The sequence below is a fragment of the Gymnogyps californianus genome, chromosome 4, assembly GCF_018139145.2.
Source record: "Gymnogyps californianus isolate 813 chromosome 4, ASM1813914v2, whole genome shotgun sequence".
NCBI classification, from domain to species: Eukaryota; Metazoa; Chordata; class Aves; order Accipitriformes; family Cathartidae; genus Gymnogyps; species Gymnogyps californianus.
The window spans coordinates 48,953,189-48,974,286 of record NC_059474.1 but is presented as its reverse complement, the minus strand read 5'-3'; the positions used below and the strand labels follow the sequence as shown (position 1 = coordinate 48,974,286).

Below are 21,098 nucleotides of genomic sequence, written 5' to 3'. Positions count from 1 at the left end.
AAGCCCTTCAGAACTGTAACACTGTCTGTTCCTACAGTTGCCTGGGGACCAGGACAGCTTCTGTAATAGGACAGAAAAACAATAGGTATCTATTTTAGATCTAGTAATAGAGAAGATGGTTGCTTTTATCTTACCACCGGTTATTCTGTTTTCCAAGGGTGATCTGTTATTATTCAGATAATCATGACTCGCTGGCTTTACACCAGGAGATAAACGAAAGGTGCACAGAAACTGCTAAGCAGGATTCCACAGCACAAAGATAGCTAATAAAGCCCGCTGGGGAGCCATGGCAGATGATGAAACTGCACCAGGCCCAACAGGTTGTTGGGAGCCAGGGGCTGAGATGTGGGAAGTCTGGGCAAACACTCGAGAAAGAGCTCAGTAAAAATCCTTGCTTTATTCTTTGCCCACCCCCAGTCCTGCCATACTTACACATCCCTCTAGTACCCTCTTCTAATACCACCACAGAAGCAGTCAGAACCCACCAGCATGCTAATAAATTTTTTCCACAGTAAAGAATTACTACCATTTATTTATTATTGACATATTTTATGAGAAAAGCAGTAAAATTGGTCAAGTTGGTTATCAGGCACATGGCTGTGTGATTTACATAGGAAACCACAGTTGTTGGGAGCCAAAAGAGGAGAAGCCTCATGGCCTCACAGTGTATTCTGGGAAGAACAAGATGGATAATTACCAAGCTTGTGGCTATTTTATATTTTAAATTTTTCAGCTCATGAAAACAGAAAGAATACTGGTGATATAGCTCTGACAGGCATATTTTGCTTGTTAAACAATAACAAAATACATTTTAAGCCATCTTTTTTTACCATAAACTACCATCAGTTAACAACCTACACCTGAATTTCTTCCTCTGTTGCAAGTTCATGGCTTAGATCAATATGACACGGTCCTATCATTTTCCCATCAGACATTACTGGAGAAGCAGTAGGCGTCTGCACGGTAAGTAAAGAGAGAGAAGGAGAAAAACTGGGGGTCATGGCTGGTGGAGGGTATCCAAGATTATGGATAAGGGGAGAACGAGGGTAATTTTTAAATGCTTGCCCTGATATTATATTTGGCATTCGTGGTGGCACTGTCCTTATGCCAGGCTGAGCTACTGATGTTATCAAGGGAGGAGGGAAAACAAGAGATGTCTTCTCCTTAGGGAAGCTATGAATGTGTACGTTTTCGTCTTTCAGTTTTGCAATATCATTAAACACTGAGGCAAGAGGTTGAAATCTGGGTTCCCAGCTGAGCACATAATTCCAGTTATAACCACCTCTGAGATCCTCATCAGAGGTGCCAAGAGTTGCAAGCGAATCATACCCAGAGTCCTCCCTATCTGACATCAAGACATGTTCTCTTGTGAGGTCTGTCATTATGTCTTTCTCTTTTATTCCAATTTTCTTAAGTGTTTGAGACAACATTTTACGTGCATAGGCTGTGTCACAGGCTTCTTCTCTGCCTTCTCCTTTAATAGCCTGCACCCTCTCCATGCTTTGTGTGGTAGCCATGACATCCATTTCTCCAGACTGACAGGAGAGCTGATCAGACTCTCTTGAGATCCCTGAATCTGGCACCCGTGAGCCACGCTCGCTCAGCACTGAGCCGGTGCTCTTTCTGCAAGGATGCTCATTGATCCTTTTGATTTCCTCATCCTCTGCAGTTTCTCCTTCAGCAGAACCGTGGCCACTGGAGTCCGAATGCCTGCAGGGGACACCATCACCCTTCCCCTCTCCGATTCCTGCTAGGCTCAGCCATTCTGCTATGGCACCCATGGGAAGCATACTGCTCTCAGTACTTTGGATTTTCTGGCAGTCCTTATCTTTGCTGGCTGAATTCATGTCAGTAGCTGAGGAGGATACTGCTTCTTTTTTCACACAAGAGTTCATCAGATCTTTCCGCTTATGTCTCAGAATAAGTGCAATAAGACTGACTGCAAGCAGTAGGAACACTATCAAGGAGACCGAAATGCTAACGGTCAGGCTGTATGCTGACACTATGGGATAACTCTCAGAAGAACTGGAAACATTTACCAAAACGGTGCATACTGCGAACTTTGACTCAGTTTTGGGGCTATGAGCTCTTACCAACAATTCCAGGGTGTCATCATTCCTTTTGCTGCCATTTTTCTTTCTGTGAACAGTTTGAGTCAAATAAATATTACCACTGGTTTGATTCACAGAAAAGAATGGAGAAGTTTTTAGCAGGGAGTAATGAACAACTCCGTCCAATCCACCATCACTGTCTGATGCTGTCACTCTGCCAAGCAACTGGCCTGCTTCGTTCTTCTTAGGGAGATTAAAGAAATACTGATCTTGTGTAAACACTGGGTCAAATTCATCTCTCCCCTCAATATCTACCTGAACTGTAACGGTAGCCAGTGAGTCACCTTTGTCTTTTGCTTGGATTATAAGACAGTACCTATTCCGACTTTCATAGTCAAACATTTGCTTTGTATGAATATCTCCTGTCAAAGGATCAATGAAGAACATGTCATGGTCTCTAGGAGCTTCACGATGAGCCAAACACGAAGACTGGATGGAGTAGGTAAGGTGTCCATAGGAGCCTTTATCAAAATCCAGTGCATTAACAGCGCACACAAAAGAAAAGGTAGGCAGATTTTCACTGACAATGCAGCTCAGGCTGGGAAACAAAAACAGTGGGGCATAATCGTTGTCATCTAGGATGCTAATAAGAACAACAGAAAAAGCCACATTTTTTACATCAGCTCCTCCATCTGTGGCTTGGATGATCAAAGTGAATTTCATAGTATCCTCATAATCCAGTGTTTTCATCAAATCCACTGATCCTGTTTTCCCATCCAAGCGAAAATGTCCCCTGTCATTTCCAGAGATGATAGCATAAGTGATCTCTGCGTTAGTGCCTGCATCGCAGTCATTTGCTGAAACTTCAGCGATGTGACTACCTACAGGGATGCTTTCTTTGACATGAATATGGTACTCTGGGCTGCTAAATACTGGAGAATTATCATTAACATCCAGCACAGTTATTAGCACAGTAGCAGTTGAATTCAATGAGGGTGTTCCACGATCAGAGGCAAGGAGGATCAAACGGTGAGAAGAAGCCGTTTCCCTGTCAAGAACATTGCTCAAAACAAGACTGCCAACAAGTTTGTACGATGTTTCTGACTCCATGACACTTGTTTCCACGCAGAATAAATTCTCAGCATTGCCATCAATAATAGAGTATTCAACATATGTGTTTTCACGTGTCCAATCGCAGTCGATGGCTGAAAATGTGAGGACACTTTCTCCAACTGAGGCATCCTCGCTCACACTGAGATTGTACAGAACCCTTGTGAACTGAGGGGCATAGTTATTTACATCTTCTACGTGCACCTCTACAGAGGTAACTGCACTCAGAGTGGGACTGCCACCATCCGTGGCTTCTATCAGGAGCTGAATAATGGAAATCTTTTCCAGCTGTGTCACTGGTCCCGAAGCAAACACTGAACCTGAAAATAAAACAGAATTAACAAAAGCCCACTTCACATTCACTAAGGCAAGTAAATGTGATTCCAAAAGCTGAATCTAATCAGTCATGTTTGAAAATGACTCAACTGTAATGGCTGTATACCCCAAAGTAATTCTCTCACATCCAGAGAGTAGTGGGTCAATGGCTCAATGTCTGGATGGAGATCAGTGATGAGTGGTGTCCCTCAGGGGTCTGTATTGGGACCAATACTGTTTAATATCTTCATCAGTGACATAGACAGTGGGATCGAGTGCACCCTCAGCAAGTTTGCAGACGACACCAAGCTGAGTGGTGCAGCTGACACACCTGAGGGACGGGGTGCCATTCAGATGGACCTGGACAAGCTCGAGAAGTGGACCCCTGTGAACCTCACGAGGTTCAACAAGGCCAAGTGCGAGGTCCTGCACATGGGTCGGGGCAACCCCCAGTATCAATACAGGCTGGCGAATGAAGGGATTGAGAGCAGGCCTGCGGAGAAGGACTTGGGGGTACTGGTGGATGAAAAATTGGACATGAGCCAACAATGTGTGCTCGCAGCCCAGAAAGCCAACTGTATCCTGGGCTGCATCAAAAGATGCATGGCCAGCAGGTCAAGGGAGGTGATTCTGTCCCTCTACTCCACTCCGGTGAGACCCCAACCTGGAGTACTGCATCCAGCTCTGGAGTCCTCAGCACAGGAAAGACATGGACCTGTTGGAGCAGGTCCAGAGGAGGGCCACAAAAATGATCAGAGGGATGGAACTCCTCTCCTATGAGGAAAGGCTGAGAGAGTTGGGATTGTTGAGCTTGGAGAAGAGAAGGCTCTAGGGAGACCTTATTGAGGCCTTTCAATACCTAAAGGGGACTTATAAGAAAGATGGGGACAGACTTTTTAGTAAGGCCCGTTGTGATAGGACAAGGGGTAATGGTTTTAAACTAAAAGAGGGTAGATTCAGACTAGATATAAGGAAGACATTTTTTATGATGAGGGTGGTGAAACACTGGAACAGGTTGCCCAGCGAGGTGGTAGATGCCCTATCCCTGGAAACATTCAGGGTCAGGTTGGACGGGGCTCTGAGCAACCTGATCTAGTTGAAGATGTCCATGCTCATTGCAGCGGGGTTGGACTAGGTGACCTTTAAAGGTCCCTTCCAACCCAAACTATTCTATGATTCTAAGAAATCACAGCTAACGCTGCAAAGCCAAGGCCTACCTACAATGATGCAGTATCAAATACACATACTGCATTTAGATCAGCAAAAATTTCTCTTCCTAGTAGTAGGCTGAATGTAGAACCTGCATAAAATAAAAGGCAAAACAAAGCTAAGGAAATAAAGGCTCCTTATTAGAGATGGCTATGCTGTGCGAGTTCATTACTGAAGGTCGTTAGTTCTGTTTTGCTTGCAATCCAGTAACAGCATTATGGACTTGTTTGTTATTTAGACAGGTTTCCCAATAAGTTATGTAAACATATTCCATTCAAATTGCTTATTTAAACATGGAGGTTGGACTAGATGATCTTGAAAGGTCCCTTCCAACCCAAACCATCATAAGCCACCTACTTCTACTTCACTCTTCACGGTGTATAGCTAAGCACTACAGAGACAACGCTGTGTGACAATTTTCTGATCACAGTTGAAAACAGCCACTAGCCAAACATAAAGACAGGTTGGCGAATACAGAGTAACAAATGGGTAAAAAAGAAAACAGCTTCAACTGGGTGAGACATTTGTATATTCAGTGTTTGTAGTTACCATCACCCAACAAACAATGCATTCAAAAATTCATCTCATGTGAACACCTGGGAACAGCAAATAAGCAATAAGAACTTGCTCACTGAACAATAGTTGCACATCATTTTTGCAGTATCTAGTAATCTTTGAAGCTGATATTCCCAAAAATCTTATGTAGACATGCATACAAAGAGAGAGAGACACACAGTTTTCCACCTCCCAGAGTGTTGCATTAGGCCAGAAAATTTAAATTGGTAAATCTCTTAACTATTGAAGAAAATTATGTACTTTGGAGAGAGTGTTCTCAATTTAGAAAACTTCTAAATTCCATTTAGGATTATAGGATAACATAAGCTCTCTAAAGAGGCAATCTTAAAAACATTCTGTCCAAGCTGTAGAGAAGCTCCATTACTCTAGGTTCAACTTATACTGAAAAATAGTAAGTATGAACGTAAATTGAATGAAATCTAATACATGAGCTGAAATGTTATGAATCAATGCAAAATGTACAGCAACTTTTCTATCAAATCACATCAGAGGAATAGCACCTATAGGATGTTGTGACTAGCTGCCTCGTGCATGGTTCAGGGACAAACTGAGAACTCCAGCCTTTGATGCGATCAGTTCTTCAGTGATAATGGCAGACTTAGCCAAAACATATGGTGGACTTTGGCCACCAAAGATTTCCAGAACTCAAGTGATCACTGGCAACAGGTGAGGAAGTGCAATAGGACTCTTCAATTTACACTGAAAAAGCTGAAATAATAAACCATGCTTACAGACTCACCATTCTTGTGATCAATGGAAAATCCCTCAGAGGAAGAGAGGATTTTGTAGGAAATCATTCCATTATGCTCCAAATCCCTATCCACAGCAGAGACTGTCAGAACAGTGGCATCCATAGAAATGAGCTCTGACAAGCTCACCTGACATACAAAGCAAAATTACAGTTTTGATAGAGCTTAATAAAAGATTTTGAACATAAAAAATACATTTTCCTTCATTTGATCTTATTAGGAAAAAACAAACACAGTTCCCAGCTTTGGAAAAAGTTTCACCTACCCCTTTTCTTCTGGGACAAAACTATAAAGAGTTGAGATATTGAAAATGATGCATACAATACAGCCAAAATTTACAGTAAACTTTAAACAGTAGTAAAATCCATCTAGTTCTAGTTCATTATGACAATGACTTCAGAGAATCACTGAATCTCTTTTTTCAATAGTACACTAATGGAAGGAATACCTGCAATGGATGGCAACTAAAATTGGCTTTTCTCCCTGCTTTCAGAAACACTTTGATTTTCGTACATGGAATACAGTCTGCAGTCCCTGTCTGGAGTATATGATTGACCATTAAAAAAACCAACAGGTACCCTGAAAATTCCAGCACCAGAGCACTTAATCATCACTGGATTATTCCTAGAATTCAGTTTTTCAGAATGCTCCCTTTTTTCTTCATATAATCTGGGAAACCAAGAAAGTCCTTTCCCTTCTTAAGAACTTCATTATTTGAAGTCCAGATACAGTACTTCTGTGACCAAAGTTTCCTTCCACCTTATAAATCCAATTTCAATTGAACAGTATGATACAGCGGCTGCCTTTGTCACAACTTCAAGTGTTAGTTTAAATCATTTTAACAGAGCGATTATATGTCTATAATAGCCATATATACATATGAAACTATATATGAAAAGTATAAATACAAAAACATTTGAAAGGACAATAAAAGGGTAAAAATTACAGGATGATGAATAGGGAATTATACATATCTTTGACCGAAAAGAAGCAGTGTATCTTACTGACCAAGCAACACATCAGAACATCAGGATTGTGGAGAGAAAAGCTCAGCTGTTTATGTTAGCATAGTCAATAGAGCTACACTGTTTTGCATCAGTTAATAACCCTGCCTGTAATGTCTGCTCCGATCTACAAAAAAATTCCTAGCACTTGAACAAGCAAGTAGTTGCCTAAACTATTCTCCAAAGTCAGACACATACAAGGGTTGAGGAAAACTTAAGGCAAGGTCTAAAAATCACTTGAGCATTAATAGTGCTTTTTTTTTTTTTTTTTTTTTTTTTTTTTTTTTTTTAGAATTTAGACTTACGAGTTTAAGTGGACAGTTTACACAAATCCTGACAACTCAGGCACCTGAAAGTTTCACAGGTGCCTGCAGTATGTCCCATAGTTATCTAAGTGACTAAACTGCTGTGCCTGCACATGCTCAGAGGTTGAAATTTCTTTACTAAGCCAAATGTTTAGACTTATTTCTTGGCTAAATCTGTCTGAGATTTATAAATGAAGCATTATTAAATCCAAGTCTTCTGTAGTGCCTCATATTTTTGGCTCTGAGCACATCCACCACACACAAAAAGCACCAAGTCAAGCAAACAGCTGAGTTCACAGGATCGCAGAATGACTGAGGCTGGCGGGCATCTCCAGAGGTCATCTTGTCCAACCCTTGCTCAGAGCAGGGTCACATAGAGCAGGGTGCCCATGACTCTGTATAGTTGAGTTTTGAGTATCTCCAGGGATGGAGACTCCACAACCTCTCTGAGTAACCTGTGCCAGTACTCAGTCACTGTTAGAGTTTTTAAAAAAAGTTTTTCCTGATTTTTAAACAGAATTTCCTGTACTTTAGTTTGTGCCCACTGCCTCTTGTCCTGTCACTGGACACCACGGAGGAGAGTCTGGCTCTGTCGTCTTTACTCCCCCCACTAGTATTTACACACATTGGTAAGATCCTCCCTGAGCCTTCTCTTTTCCAGGCTGAACGATCCATGCTCTAGGCTCTCTTGGGCCTCAGCCCAAGCCACACAGCCTAGCCCCACACAAACAAGTCCTAAGGAAACAACTCCGCTGGCAACCTCACCTTTCCTGTGGCAGCATTACTGCAGCTTAACTCCACCTGGAGCTCTAGGCTTTGTCTCTCTCCTATCCCTAACCCTAACTCCAAGCCATTTCATGTGCTGAGCCTTAGCACAAGCCCCACAGCCTTAGGGCTGATGAAATCAGGCCAAAACCCTTTTAGTGGCCTACCCTTGAGAGCCTTGTATGATATCATGCTCACTTTGGTAGGACGTATACTAAAATTGGAACAATACAGAGAAGCAGCATGGCCCCTGCGCAAGGACGACATGCAAATTCATGAAGCGTTCCATATTTTTTTAGGGATCTGGGGTTGCTGGTCGACAGCAGGCTCAATATGAGTCAGCAGTGTGCCCTGGCAGCCAAGAGGGCAAACCGCATCCTGGGGTGCATCAAACACAGTCTAACCAGCCGGTCAACAGAGGTGATTATCCCGCTATCCCGCTGTATTCAGCGTTGGTGCAGCCTCACCTTGAATACTGTGTGCAGTTCTGGGCCCCACAATTTAAGAAGGATGTGAAGGTCCTTGAATGTGTCCAGAGGAGGGCAACAAGGGTGGTGAAAGGGCTGGAAAGCATGTCCTATGAGGAGCAGCTAAGGACTTTGGGCTTGTCTAGTTTGGAGAAAGGAGGCTGAGGGGTGACCTCATTGCTCTCTACAGCCTCCTGAGGAGGGGAAGTGGAGAAGGAGGTGCTCATCTCTTCTCCCTGGTATCCAGTGATAGGACGCATTGGAATGGTTCAAAGCTGCACCAGGATAGGTTTAGACTGAACATTAGGAAGCATTTCTTTACCGAGAGGGTGGTCAAGCACTGGAACAGGCTTCCTAGAGAGGTGGTCAATGCCCCAAGCCTGTCAGCGTTTAAGAGGCATTTGGACAATGCCCTTGACAACATGCTCTAACTTTTGGTCAGCCCTGAATTGGTCAGGCAGTTGGACTAGATGATTGTTGTAGGTCCCTTCCAACTGAAATAGTCTATTCTATTCTATTTTATACATGCTCCAATTCCTTTAATCATCTTAGTGGCCCACAGTTGTCCATAGTCGCTAAACCAGCTTTGTTTCAAAACATTGTCGGACAACTTGACTTCTACAACAGTCTAGCAGTTCAAATGCTTGTCCAGAAGTCCAAAAGCTGTGCTCTGTACCCTCCTGAGTCTAGCAGGGGATGTTGGGGAGGCCAAAACTCATATCCCGCATTTCCTAGATGAGTGCCGTTGCTATAAGGCAGGATTACACATTACAAACTGTATGTGCATAACCTACCACAGGGGCATTTGCTACATCTCTGTGGAGCTGTGTAACTGAAAATGAAGAAATTCATGCCATAGTAATGAGGCCAGAATAAATGTACCAACTTGTTTACCGTTCTCTCAGAAGAAGGAAGTTCTGAACACTTGGACCCTGCTCCCCAAACTGGTCTGGATTATATCCAGTAACTCCTAGTAATGAATGCATGGTGTATGGAGTACAGCTAGCATTCACACCACTTCCCTTCTGAAGTCAGAAACCACAAACATGAAAACTGAACAACTCCCTCAGTCCTTTTAGCAGAATTCCAAGGAAGGGGCTGGCATTTCCCAGAAGAACTCTGCTTTGTTTCTGCTCAGTAATAGTTCGCAGAGACCTTCCTTCTCAGTGCTCAAATGCATTTTAAAGACAAATATAAACAAGCACTCCTAGTATTTATCATCATATACGGAAAGACATCACACGTTTGTTTCCATTTGCCACGTTCCCACCTGATACGAATCCTGAGTAAACACTGGTGGGTTATCATTGACGTCCAAAACAAGGATGGTGAGTTCTGCTTCTGTTTCATGTACAGAATCTGAAACTATGATTCTCAGCTTATACACAGCAGTTTCTTCAAAATCTAATGGTTCCACCACTGTGACTACACCAGTGTGTTGATCGATGGCAAATTTCATTCCAGGACTATTATCATAAATAAAACCAAACTGAAGTGCTGGCCTGGAGTCTGCATCACTTGCTGACACCCGAGTCACTGTAAAACCAGGCAGGGCATCTGAAACAATAATTTTCAGAATGTCATAGCTAAAAGATGATGTTACAGTTTCTGAAGATTTTGCCTATTTTGCAATATTGAATCTTAGATATATGTAATCTTTCTGTATTAGCTTTTGGTGTATTTTTACTTTGTGTTTTAGAATAAGAGCAATATCCAGAAATGCTATGGAAACAGTAGTGGATTTCTTCAAATGCATCTCCTTTATCCCAATTTTAATTTGGGTTTTCTTTAGACTTTCCCAGATCCAGTGTAGCCATAACTGTTTCTTCACCAGCAACAGGAATTTCCATGGTTTTCCACAAGCATGTAGGTGACAGGAATTTACTGAACAGTGTGACAAGCTTCCACAAGAATATTTAACTGAGGCATCAGTGTCCCCTGGCCTGTGTAGAACCAGTGAATGCAATTCTGAAGCTTTGCCAAAAGAGGAGAAGGTCACTAGAGAAAAACAAGACCTCCAGCCAGACCTACGTGGCACAAAAATCTGAGAAGCTCAAGGTATAGTCCTATAAGATTGAGAAACTGGATACAGGCAGCTTTTGTCATGTGCCAAATTGACAGCATCGGGGATTGCAAACTGTACCTATCAGTGATCATCTAACAAAGCCTGGAGCTAACAGAAACTTAAACCATTTCCCATTTGCATGCCTGGGGCATTAAGCTTCAAAAATGCTGTGCAATGTCCTAAAGCAAGTGCTCTTAAACAGAATACAAAAACCTAAATAAGTAGCCAGTAGTTTACAGCTGCTGTGCATCCATGACTCCCGTACTTGTCATTACCAGTGGGAGCTAAATTTAGGAAAGGCTAAAAAATATCACTAGAAAGGCAGCCTTGATATCTTTTGTTAACAGGAGGAGTACTGGAATTTCAGCACCTAAATCTTCATAAATTTTCTGCTGTGTATCTTAATGCATCACATGTATGATGCCTGTATTTGAAAATGCTGGGCTTAAGACTCAAGGTCTGCAAATGTTGAGCTAATGTCACACAACATACCAGATGTATGCTGGGATGAGAACTCAGGAGGTCCTGGGTCCTCCTCTTCATGATCATCTACTGGATTAAGCTACAAAGCATTTTAAAGCTTCATTCAAATTTACAGAAATTATTTCTTTCATCACAATGAAGTTCAAAATGTCTCATTTCTAGCAATGCTGGTTTTAACACCAAGTACTTTTATTGGAGAAAAGCAGAAATTGAAGACATCTGAAGAATATGACACTGGAGTCCAAAATGAACAGATTACAGATGTATTTCTGCAGAGTTTGTTTTCCTCTTTCTGAATTGCCTATGGTTTTGTTCCAAACTATTCTTAAACACAATGTCTAAAGATTAAGAATAATGCCTCTGAGGACAAAAGCAGATCACAATTTACTTTGATATTTCAGTATTAATATGATCCATTATCCTTTTTACTACAGTTGCTTGGTTACACAAATCATCAAAAGCACTATCGTTATCTGACAAATCCCAGTCTTAACAAAACTTAACTGTAGTATCACACTTACTTTCTGGGACCTCCACTTCACCTAGTGGTTGGACAACTGGAGCATTGTCATTAACATCTAACACTTGTATCCTCACAATACTTGTAGCAGAAAGTCTGGGGTTTCCTTTATCAGCAGCTTGTACAACCAACCTACAATTAAAGGAAGCAGTAATTGTCACTATTGGTCAGAAATCACCGAATTATCCACCAATGTTATAAGCAGGCGAAAAATTACAAACAAAAAGATTAGCCCTTTCTGCTCCTCATTGCAAGTCTTAAATTCCATCTTTCTTTCTGTAAGGTTGACTGTCTGGAGTTTTATTTTTTGTGTCTTGCATGAAAAATGTCCAGAAGATTCTAGGTGGCAAAAACATAACAAAATCATACAAAGAAAAGGAAGTAGTCATCTGTATTTTGATTTCATACCAAATGTAGGTGGTTAAAAAAGCTAGCAAGACTCTTTCAAATAACACACATTTCTCCAGTTGGTAATTCAGAGCAGGAATTAAAACTTAAGTACAGAATTGTCCTTTGGAGGAACCTGGATCTCCTCATTGTTTATAAAGGGACAACAGGAATATGAAAATTGGGTAATATGAAAACATCCAACATAATATTCAGCCAAAATGTCTGCAGAGATATAGAATAGCCCCCCTATTATATTATAAATGTAAGTGATAAAGTGAAAAACCTGAATACATGCACCATTTGACAATAGCAAAGTTCCCACTGATTTTAGTGGGACCAAAATCTCACTGTAAGATTAAAAGAGTTTGCCTGTACACTTCCATTTTACACCTGTGTAAGGATGGGTAGTAGATTCTGTTAACAACCTTTTGATTTCCACAAATAATGTAGCACAGAAAATGGTAAGTAACGACCTGATAAACATGGATAAAAGGATGCTTACTCTCTGTGGGAACTAGCTTCTGAACAATAAAGAGCAAATGTTTATTGTAAGCAAAGATTATTTGGAAGACTTCAGCACTCCCCAGTATTAAAAATTATCCAGAAGGGAATTCAAAATTAAATCTAACTCAAAAGGTGCTCTAAAAAAACGAACAGACAAAAAAATAAAACATCAAGCTATGCGAAAGGATATACAAGTCAGAGCCTGGCATCTCAATTAAATGTTTTGTGTACTAACAACGGTTTGCCTGTCATGTCATATTTTCTGGGTCTCCCTGCAGATCTTCTGAATGCTTTATTTCTCCTTCTTTCTTCTAAGTCACAGTTTCTGTTTAAAGTGTCAAATAGATATTACTTCCTAAACGTTCACATGACAATATGGAATACCAAGGCTGTAACTCAAGCTGTGGATTGCAGCACTTCCATTCCTGAACCACACCAGCTCTGCTCTGGGTGTCCTTGTGGTTTCTGACGCCAACAGAACACATAACTTGAATTGCAGGCTAGTATTCAATCAGTGACCATGTACAATTCCATATAGAAAGTGTATTTTTTCTAGAATGAATATTGGTAAGGTATACATATGGAAATATTTTACTAAAAATAATCACTTTCTAAGGTTTCAAGAAAAAACTCTCATAAAAACATCTCAGCCAAGGCATTAAAATTAAGGTTCTGTCAACACTTTCATTATAACTCCTATTATAAGGGACTTAGAACTTCTGGGGATGAAAATGTTCAATTTAGATAAAATAAACAACTCCTTGCAAATTTGAAAGAACCAATGGTAACATTTTGAAATTAAACAGGAAAACAGTTTTGAAAGCTTCTTTTGCTATTCACTTTTCACCTAACAATGTACAGATTAATAACGTATTAATAAAAAGAAGGAATATGAAGCTTCAGATTCCTCGAACAAACTGTCAATTTAAAAGGCTAGAATTCCAACATAAATATTGAAATAAATCAGGCTCCCAGTTAAAGACACATTTGAGAATTATTATGCTTACATGTTCAATGTTTCATCAACAGTAAACATCTTTCCTTTGAAGGATTTATTCCAGGCATTCTTTTAAAGTACTAGTTACAAATAAAATGTATTACGCTATTTAAATGACTAAAAATCAGAACTGATGTTTTTGATTCAGTGAAAAACTGAAAATTAAACTCCAAATGAAGTGTTATGTATATTAAGTTAAAACAAAGTATTTCCTTTAGGACACTATTATCAAATTACACTGATATTAAAAAAAATATCATATTCTGTTGATCTTTTTGATGTGGTTTTCTAAAAGTTATTCTGGTTCATCAGAATTCTGATTGGACATTTTAAAACTTTGAGGCCCCAGAGGATAGGAAAACTTGCAAATACTTTAACTGATGCCACAACCATATGGAAAAAGAAAAGGTAATTTCTACTGACACATACACAGATATCTACTTTTTGTAGAGATTGCAGTATATTAAAAAGGTGTATTAATGAATCTGCATACTCATATTTTCTCTTCAAGGCATGATTTATTTGCTTTCTAATTCCAATTATGGTATGACCTGTAAAGAAAAATTGTCATATCCACTTGATCATATTTACTCACGGTTTCTTGGAAAACAGGAAAAAACTAATACTTAGTACAAGACAGCTTGTAGATGGAAACAGCTTACAGAAGCATCTTTATCAGATTATGGAGAAGAAAATTTGAACTATGTTCTTGTTAAAGAACAGAACATGTCCCTATTTCTCGGATTTGGTTTGAGTGTTTTCTCTGTGTCTTTACATATTTATAAAAAATGGTTCCAGAGAGGGAATGGCTGTACAGTTCTTAATAAACTAAAATCCAGGAACTGTCATCATTCCTATAATGAATCATCACACTCACTTATATCAGTAAGTGTTGCCATTGATTAAACAAGACTACATTTCTTCCCCTAAATTTGAGAAGTATGCTAGAATCCATGGTACAAATGGACAGCTTTAGTGCTGTTCTCAATTCTGTCTGGCTTGCACTCAGGCTTTGTGGGTAATGGATATCAACAGAAAACTGTAAAATACGTAACACAAGCAATCTCAAGTTCAAGTGAACAAAAAGAAGAATACATTTTTATAAGAACCTTGCATACAAACCTGTAAGATGAAGTGTTTTCATGATCTAGGACTGTATTAGTTGTTAAAATCCCTCGTACCGAATCAATTAGAAATATTGCATTTTCATTACCAGATAAAATTGAGTATTCAGTTTCTCCATTCAGCCCACTGTCAAAGTCAGTTGCAAATACCTGTTTGGGAGCAAAACTGAGGCTTAATTCAAAATGGCAGAATGCGATTTCAGAAAGAAAAACTTTATACTACAGTCATCTATTTCTGGTTACTTTCCTTTTGACTGCACAGATTCGAGCAAATAATCATATTGGTCCCCAACATGAGTGTCATGTGAGGTCACAAAATCTGCTCATGAATTGCAATAGGATGCACATGAATTCTTTCCCTGAGTAATTTGAAATTCAGCTACATAAAGCACTAGGGCTGAATGTAATCATTTTACACTGCTTATATTACTATAAGGTTGCTGTTAGAATGCTGTCTCTGTTTAGTGCACAAAAATGCACTTTCTCAGGGGTCTGGGGCTGGCCCTTAAAGTATTACTGCTACACAGACAAAGGATAAAATAATTAAATTATTAAGTTTTCAGAGCTTTCATGGAATAGTTCATTAATTACTTTTTAAAATACAAACCAGAAAATGTAAAAAGGGCAGAGGCAAGCTATAAAACCAACAGAATAAATAACATTCAACAGCAGTGAACAGGTTTCTCAAAGACTCCTCTGACTCTTTGAAGAGTTGTCCTTGTACTTTTCTGGTTGCTGAACAAGCATTATAATGAGTACGGGATCCAAACCATAGCAGAGGCAACCAGTCAGATTGAATAAAGGCAACATAATAGAATGTATTCTGTCATAAAATTTTGACTACACATCTGGGTTGACTGCCTTTTGATTTTTATCCATTCCTGGACATATGTTTCTCTAAATACAATGTCCATCAGTTTCTAATCACTTTGCCCTGGAGGCATTTGTAGCTTTCCATTTATTTATTCTCTAGAGGAGGAATATCTTTAGTACCTAACATGACCCTCACTGTGACCTGACTTGCAATGCAAGAACATGTACTGAGGAAATTATGCGTTTTTCTAGTCCAACTGATGTCTTCTTTTGCTCTAACATGGCCAGCTGGAAACACTTTTGGAGAATGGATCCATTCAGAGGAAGAAGTGTTTGCACATTTAAATTGAGACAAGCTGCTCTTTAGGCATCAGATTTTAAATTGAACACTTGGGTTTGACTCTACTAGTCTGATGAGTTGAAAGTATTCTTTTTATTGCTATAGCCCTTTCAGTAGACGCATTAAGGCAATATCCAGCCTATATTGTAACCAGAACCACAGCTTTGAATAGTATTTTTCAACTACTTGAAGAGAGAAATAGAAAATTAAAAAAAAAAAAGAATTTAAAGTCCAGCTGCACAACTATTAAGAAGATAAAGAATTCTTTCAACTTAACAAATCTGAATGAAAGATCTGAAATGTGGCCTAGAAAAAAGTCATTGCATATTTTAGATATTCAAGCAAAGTAGTAACAACATCAAGAACTCTACTCTCGTTTTTTAAGAGACAGTGGTCCACAACAGACCTAGCAGGACGGTAGTCATGACAGATCAACCAAACTTCTTTTTAACTACAGCACTGGGCTCGGGAAGATATATTTCCACTTACCTGTATGATGTCTGTTTTAGGACTTTGGCCTTCCCATACTGATGCTTTGTAATAGCTTTGCTCAAATTTAGGTACATTGTCATTCACATCTTGTATCAAAACTGTCACTCGACAGAGCGCTGAATTCAAGTTATTTTCAGCCAAAACTGAAAGATGTATTTTATTCTTAACTTCATAATCAAGAAACTTTGGCTCTTTTACGGTGATCGCACCTGGTTTATTAAAATAAAAATAAAAAAATATCAAGATGTGACATATGTATTCAGGAAAAATCACACACAAATGCAGTTATGAAGTCCCTAACATATACGGTCTCCTCCACTGAACACATGACAGAATTCCAGCAAGCTCCCCACCGTGTCCTTCCTCTACCTAACATCAGCCCCCACATGCTAGTTACTGTACAAATCTTGGATAGCTAAGTTTTCACTGATCAACCACCACGTTGGCAATTTCCTAAAACAAAGCCGATTTACTTCTAGAGGAATAGAGAGGAAGAAAGTGGCTGCGCGACGTGTGCTCCTTGACACATGACAGTGAGCCAGCTGTGTCTGAAGAGACTCTTGGCCCTCATCTGAGTGGCTACACCTAGCCCTCCATCTATATCCAAATCAGGCAATAGCTGTATCAATTTCTGTATCTGACTGACATACAGGTAAAACACTGACTCGTTCTGATGCAGTGAGCCTCCTCCTGTCCGAACTGTTATTCTATCAAAAGTAATCAGTGAAAACTATTGAGACTACAAGTACAACTAGACATCTCCACATTAAATCTGAAAGGTCCTTGGAAATCCATGGTCATTGTTTCGATGTTCTAGGTAATATAGTAATATACTCAAAATTCTTCATTACATCTAAACATCAAACATAGTTTGTATGTTAATTTCATTAGAATTCAAATTCAGTTTTGCATTGATTTTTCTGTAATGATGCCATGAATATCTATGTCCCAAACCTAAGAACCCATCTACTGTGGCTCTCCAAGCTAGTGTTTTTTAGTTTTCCTTTTCTAAGATAAGCAGCAATGATTGGCTATTGTTTATGGATCTGTCCAGTGTTCAAGAATTGCATCTCGAACATAAAAATTTCAAAGCACAACACTTAAAAATTATCACATTGTGTATACAGAAAAAGCAAAATACATAGTGACAGAAGGAATACACTTCAAGATGGCAGAGAGTAATTGAAAGACTCTGGTGTAGAGTGGAGCAAACAATCAAGTTTGAGGTACATCACCTAGAAGGAACAAGTGAAAGAGCCAGAGTTGCTCATTCTAGAGAAGTACACATGAAGAAGAAACAGGGTAACAGTCTTCAAATATGTAAAGAATAGGGGGTTTGCCTTTGTCTTATGTCTATTGTTACCAGGTTAAGAAGTAATAAGTTTAAATCGTTTCAACAAACATTCAGATAAGTATGAACAAAAACTTTCCAACCGCCAAGACTTGTACAGATTATTGAGAGGGTTTGCAGAATCGCTATCACTGCAGGTTTTTAAGAACACGACAAACTTCTGTCGGATTTCGGCACAATTATTCCCCTTCTGTGTCAGAGGACAGACTAGTTCATGTCTTTGGGTCACTTCCTACTATGCTTTATATGATTCTACAATATAATAAATCCCCCTAGAATGGAAGAAAGTCTTCTCCAAAATGGAGTTACTTAACATCAGTGCTTGAAAAGACAAGTAGAGCAGACCTTTGGCTTTTTAGAATACCTAAGATAGAAAGGGCATCAATATAGCTCAAAATACTTCTGCTGTAGAAACAATGGATAGAGAGTTACTGGTGTCAAAATTAATGCTGAGGTAAGAACTGCTCTTAAAAGTCCTGAAAGGCTGCACTTCAATTAATGTTTTCTAAGAAACAGAAGAAAGGTTCCAGAAGAAAGGAAACAGAAGAAACCACAATGGCTCAAATATCTCAAAAGAAGACTTGTGACATCCACTGCTATAGAAATTCCACTATTGTTTGTGAAGGGAGTGCTTATGAGACTCTTAAAAACATCATGTAACCATTTTTCAGCCTGGCTTGATCCAAGAAAGGAAAATTCCATTTGATATTTTTTTTTTTTTTTGGAGGTGATATTGGAGAAGATTCACTTTCTTGGGGATATACTTGTCTGGGTCTAAGATGTTCTTTAAGATTAATCTTTCTAGCTTTATTTCAGTGAAATAAGGAGGACTTGGAAATCAAGCATATGCACTTTAAGTGTCCCTCATCTAAACAAAACAAAATAATTTTAACTGTCCATCAGCATCAAACATGATAGCTTTACAGGAGTACACCACATGATGCCTGGAGACATCAGAATAATCAGAGATTAAAGCCTCCAGGAACTCAGAGAGAAAGCCACTTGTTAAGAGTACTAACTATTTACATTATTTCTGAGGAAAACTGCTTACAGTGGCTATATGCCCTCCCAGAAAGACTATAGCTATTCAGAAGGCAAACTCTTTTGTTGCAGATGTTTAGGAGCTGAGAGGCTACCAGAGCAGCTATGCTCTCTTATGCACCTCAGATGAGAGCACATAAATGCACATAGGGAACGCGCTGCTTTCCTGCCACTCAAAGTTCCTGACTGAAGAGCAGGTGAAAGCAGACCTGCTGGAGAACGCAAATACAATCGCCAAAAAAATAAACAAACTTGACTTTCAGAGTTGTCAAGGTTTGCCTGAAACAAAGAGCATTAAACTCAACACGGGTCTAATGCTTCCTACATTAGGAGTCTTTTCAAGGATTGGGCAACTTTATGATGAGAAACAAGATGGAGTCTCAGCTTGGATCACAAAGCAGTAGTTTATCAACTCCCAACACCTGCTGCTCAATAGTTAATCAGAACTGAGCATTTTAAACAGGTATACCGGTGTTCAATTTCTTTCCACATGAAGTTTACAATAGTGCAGGTCTCTCCACATCCCTGGTTTTACTAAGGATTTATTCACTGTAACAAGAGAGTAATACTCTAAGATATCTACCCCTTGTTCTTGTGGTAGGAACCTGCTATATTTTAGAGACCACACTCTTCAAGCTACACACAGACACTTGAAAAAAATATATATTTATAAAAGTGTACCTGTAATGGGGTGTATGGAGAATATGCTTTCCTTGTCACCGAAGATGCTGTATTTTATGTTTTCTCCTGTAAATTTGCGTTCAAAAGCTTCTACAGTTAGAAATGATGTACCTATGGAAGCAATAAGACATTTTGATCATGCCCACTTCAGAAGGTTTTATTCTCATTATATTACTGTGATTAATAGCAGATGCACAGCCAAACACCTATGTACTAGACCAGGTGCTTATTCATGAATTAAAATAGTAGACAATAAAAACAACTCCTCCATGACTTTAACTGCATTACAACTTCATAGGCAAGGCACTGTCTATCCCTCCTCACCCAGTAAATTACTCATCTGATCACAACTTCATCACCTGCCTAAATAAAACGATGACTTTTAACTTTTCCTAATTGCAAACTCCCAGGTACCACTGGAATTACCTCTTACCTTAAGTCGTATGTATTCCTTTCATTCAGGTTATGCCACCTTCGGTCATTTAAATCTCACCTTTTCATGAATTCTTTTAAGGAAAATAGTCCTTTTTTTGTGCATCATAGGAATGCATGTTACCCCTGAATCACTATAAAGAGTTTATTTTTCCTTCATTTCTCTGAATTCAGTTTGGATTTTTGAACAATATTTTAAATGAAATATTCTTTAAAATTTTAGTTAGCCATCTTTTGACAGAGAGAATGAAAAGATTAAACTACATGCATAGCTATGTGTCAATTCAAGCAGAATCCAAATTCCATGAAAAGAGCAATAATTTAATATAGAATACAAAAGACATGAAATAAAAATCCTGTTTGAAATAGGATCAGAGGAAAAATGTGGAACTGAATACATTATCCTGCTCAGAATCATCACATTTAACAAAAATGTAGCAAGTTTAAAAAGCATTATCAAGATTTCCAAATAACCATTCTTTTCAAGTGAGTTATGAAACTGTTTAGCATATATGGCAATTGATTTTAATGGATTTTAATTATTTAATTTAATTGTAATTGATTCCATGCAACTGTGATGGAGTGAGGTTACTGTGCAACCTGAACTCTTCCAAACAGCATTACAGACAACTAGCTATTTTATTACATTACAAAGGGCATGCTGTTCACACTCAGTGTCCTGGATGTTGGAGGAAAGGACTTTTATCTTTAGTCTAAAAATGAGAGGAAATGTTGCTCTTACAACTATCTGCTACCTTTTTTATTTTAGCATTGTTACTCATTAATTTTTAAAAACAGGAAATTTTGTTTTAAGTGGTTTGTCATTTGCTCCTAAAATCTGACTGTCAAAAGCAAAAATATGTCAATTTTGACAGATGTAATTTTCTGTACTAGTCAATATAGTTATAAGATATTTACTAGAAAAGTTCTGGAAGTAAGATCCAACCATCCAATAGGTAAAGACTGATATGAACACTGCATTATTTTTTTAGGAACTAAACCAGGGGGTTGTAGATTGAATTTTCATTGCCAAGCAACTTTGATTTACTACAAAAGCCTGCAAGGGCAATCATTCATAGCATCCTCAGAGCAGAGTTAAAGATAAGAAAAAAATTCAAGGTCTGAAGAATGTCACTATTTATCTTCTAACGCTGTCAGCAGTCTTTTTGTTTGTTTGCTTGCATGTTTAAGAAGAAAAACTACCAGAAATAAAGGAAGCAGCAGCATTTCTACTTGAATCCCTGTTTTTCAGGGGTTAGGTTAATAAATCGTTGCTCTGGGTCCTCAAATACTAACCCTTTAAGTTTCATATTT

The 21,098-nt window shown here is 39.0% G+C and overlaps 1 protein-coding gene and 1 non-coding gene across 2 annotated transcripts in view; one reads left to right on the top strand and one right to left on the bottom strand.

Annotated features, from left to right (window-relative positions):
* Positions 1-854: 854 nt before the first annotated feature.
* Positions 855-21,098, bottom strand: part of DCHS2 (dachsous cadherin-related 2) — a 120,259-nt gene continuing 100,015 nt past the window's right edge. Inside the window, exons 14-20 of the mRNA XM_050895588.1 lie at positions 19,353-19,463; positions 16,277-16,488; positions 14,633-14,784; positions 11,621-11,751; positions 9,822-10,108; positions 6,001-6,139; positions 855-3,481 (exon numbers count right to left, since the gene is read on the bottom strand). Of these exons, the coding sequence (XP_050751545.1) occupies positions 855-3,481; positions 6,001-6,139; positions 9,822-10,108; positions 11,621-11,751; positions 14,633-14,784; positions 16,277-16,488; positions 19,353-19,463 (3,659 nt within the window). The remainder of the gene's footprint in view (positions 3,482-6,000; positions 6,140-9,821; positions 10,109-11,620; positions 11,752-14,632; positions 14,785-16,276; positions 16,489-19,352; positions 19,464-21,098) is intronic.
* On the top strand, positions 8,277-8,379 carry LOC127016338 (U6 spliceosomal RNA). The gene has a single exon (XR_007766486.1). It is a non-coding gene; the product is annotated as a U6 spliceosomal RNA (small nuclear RNA).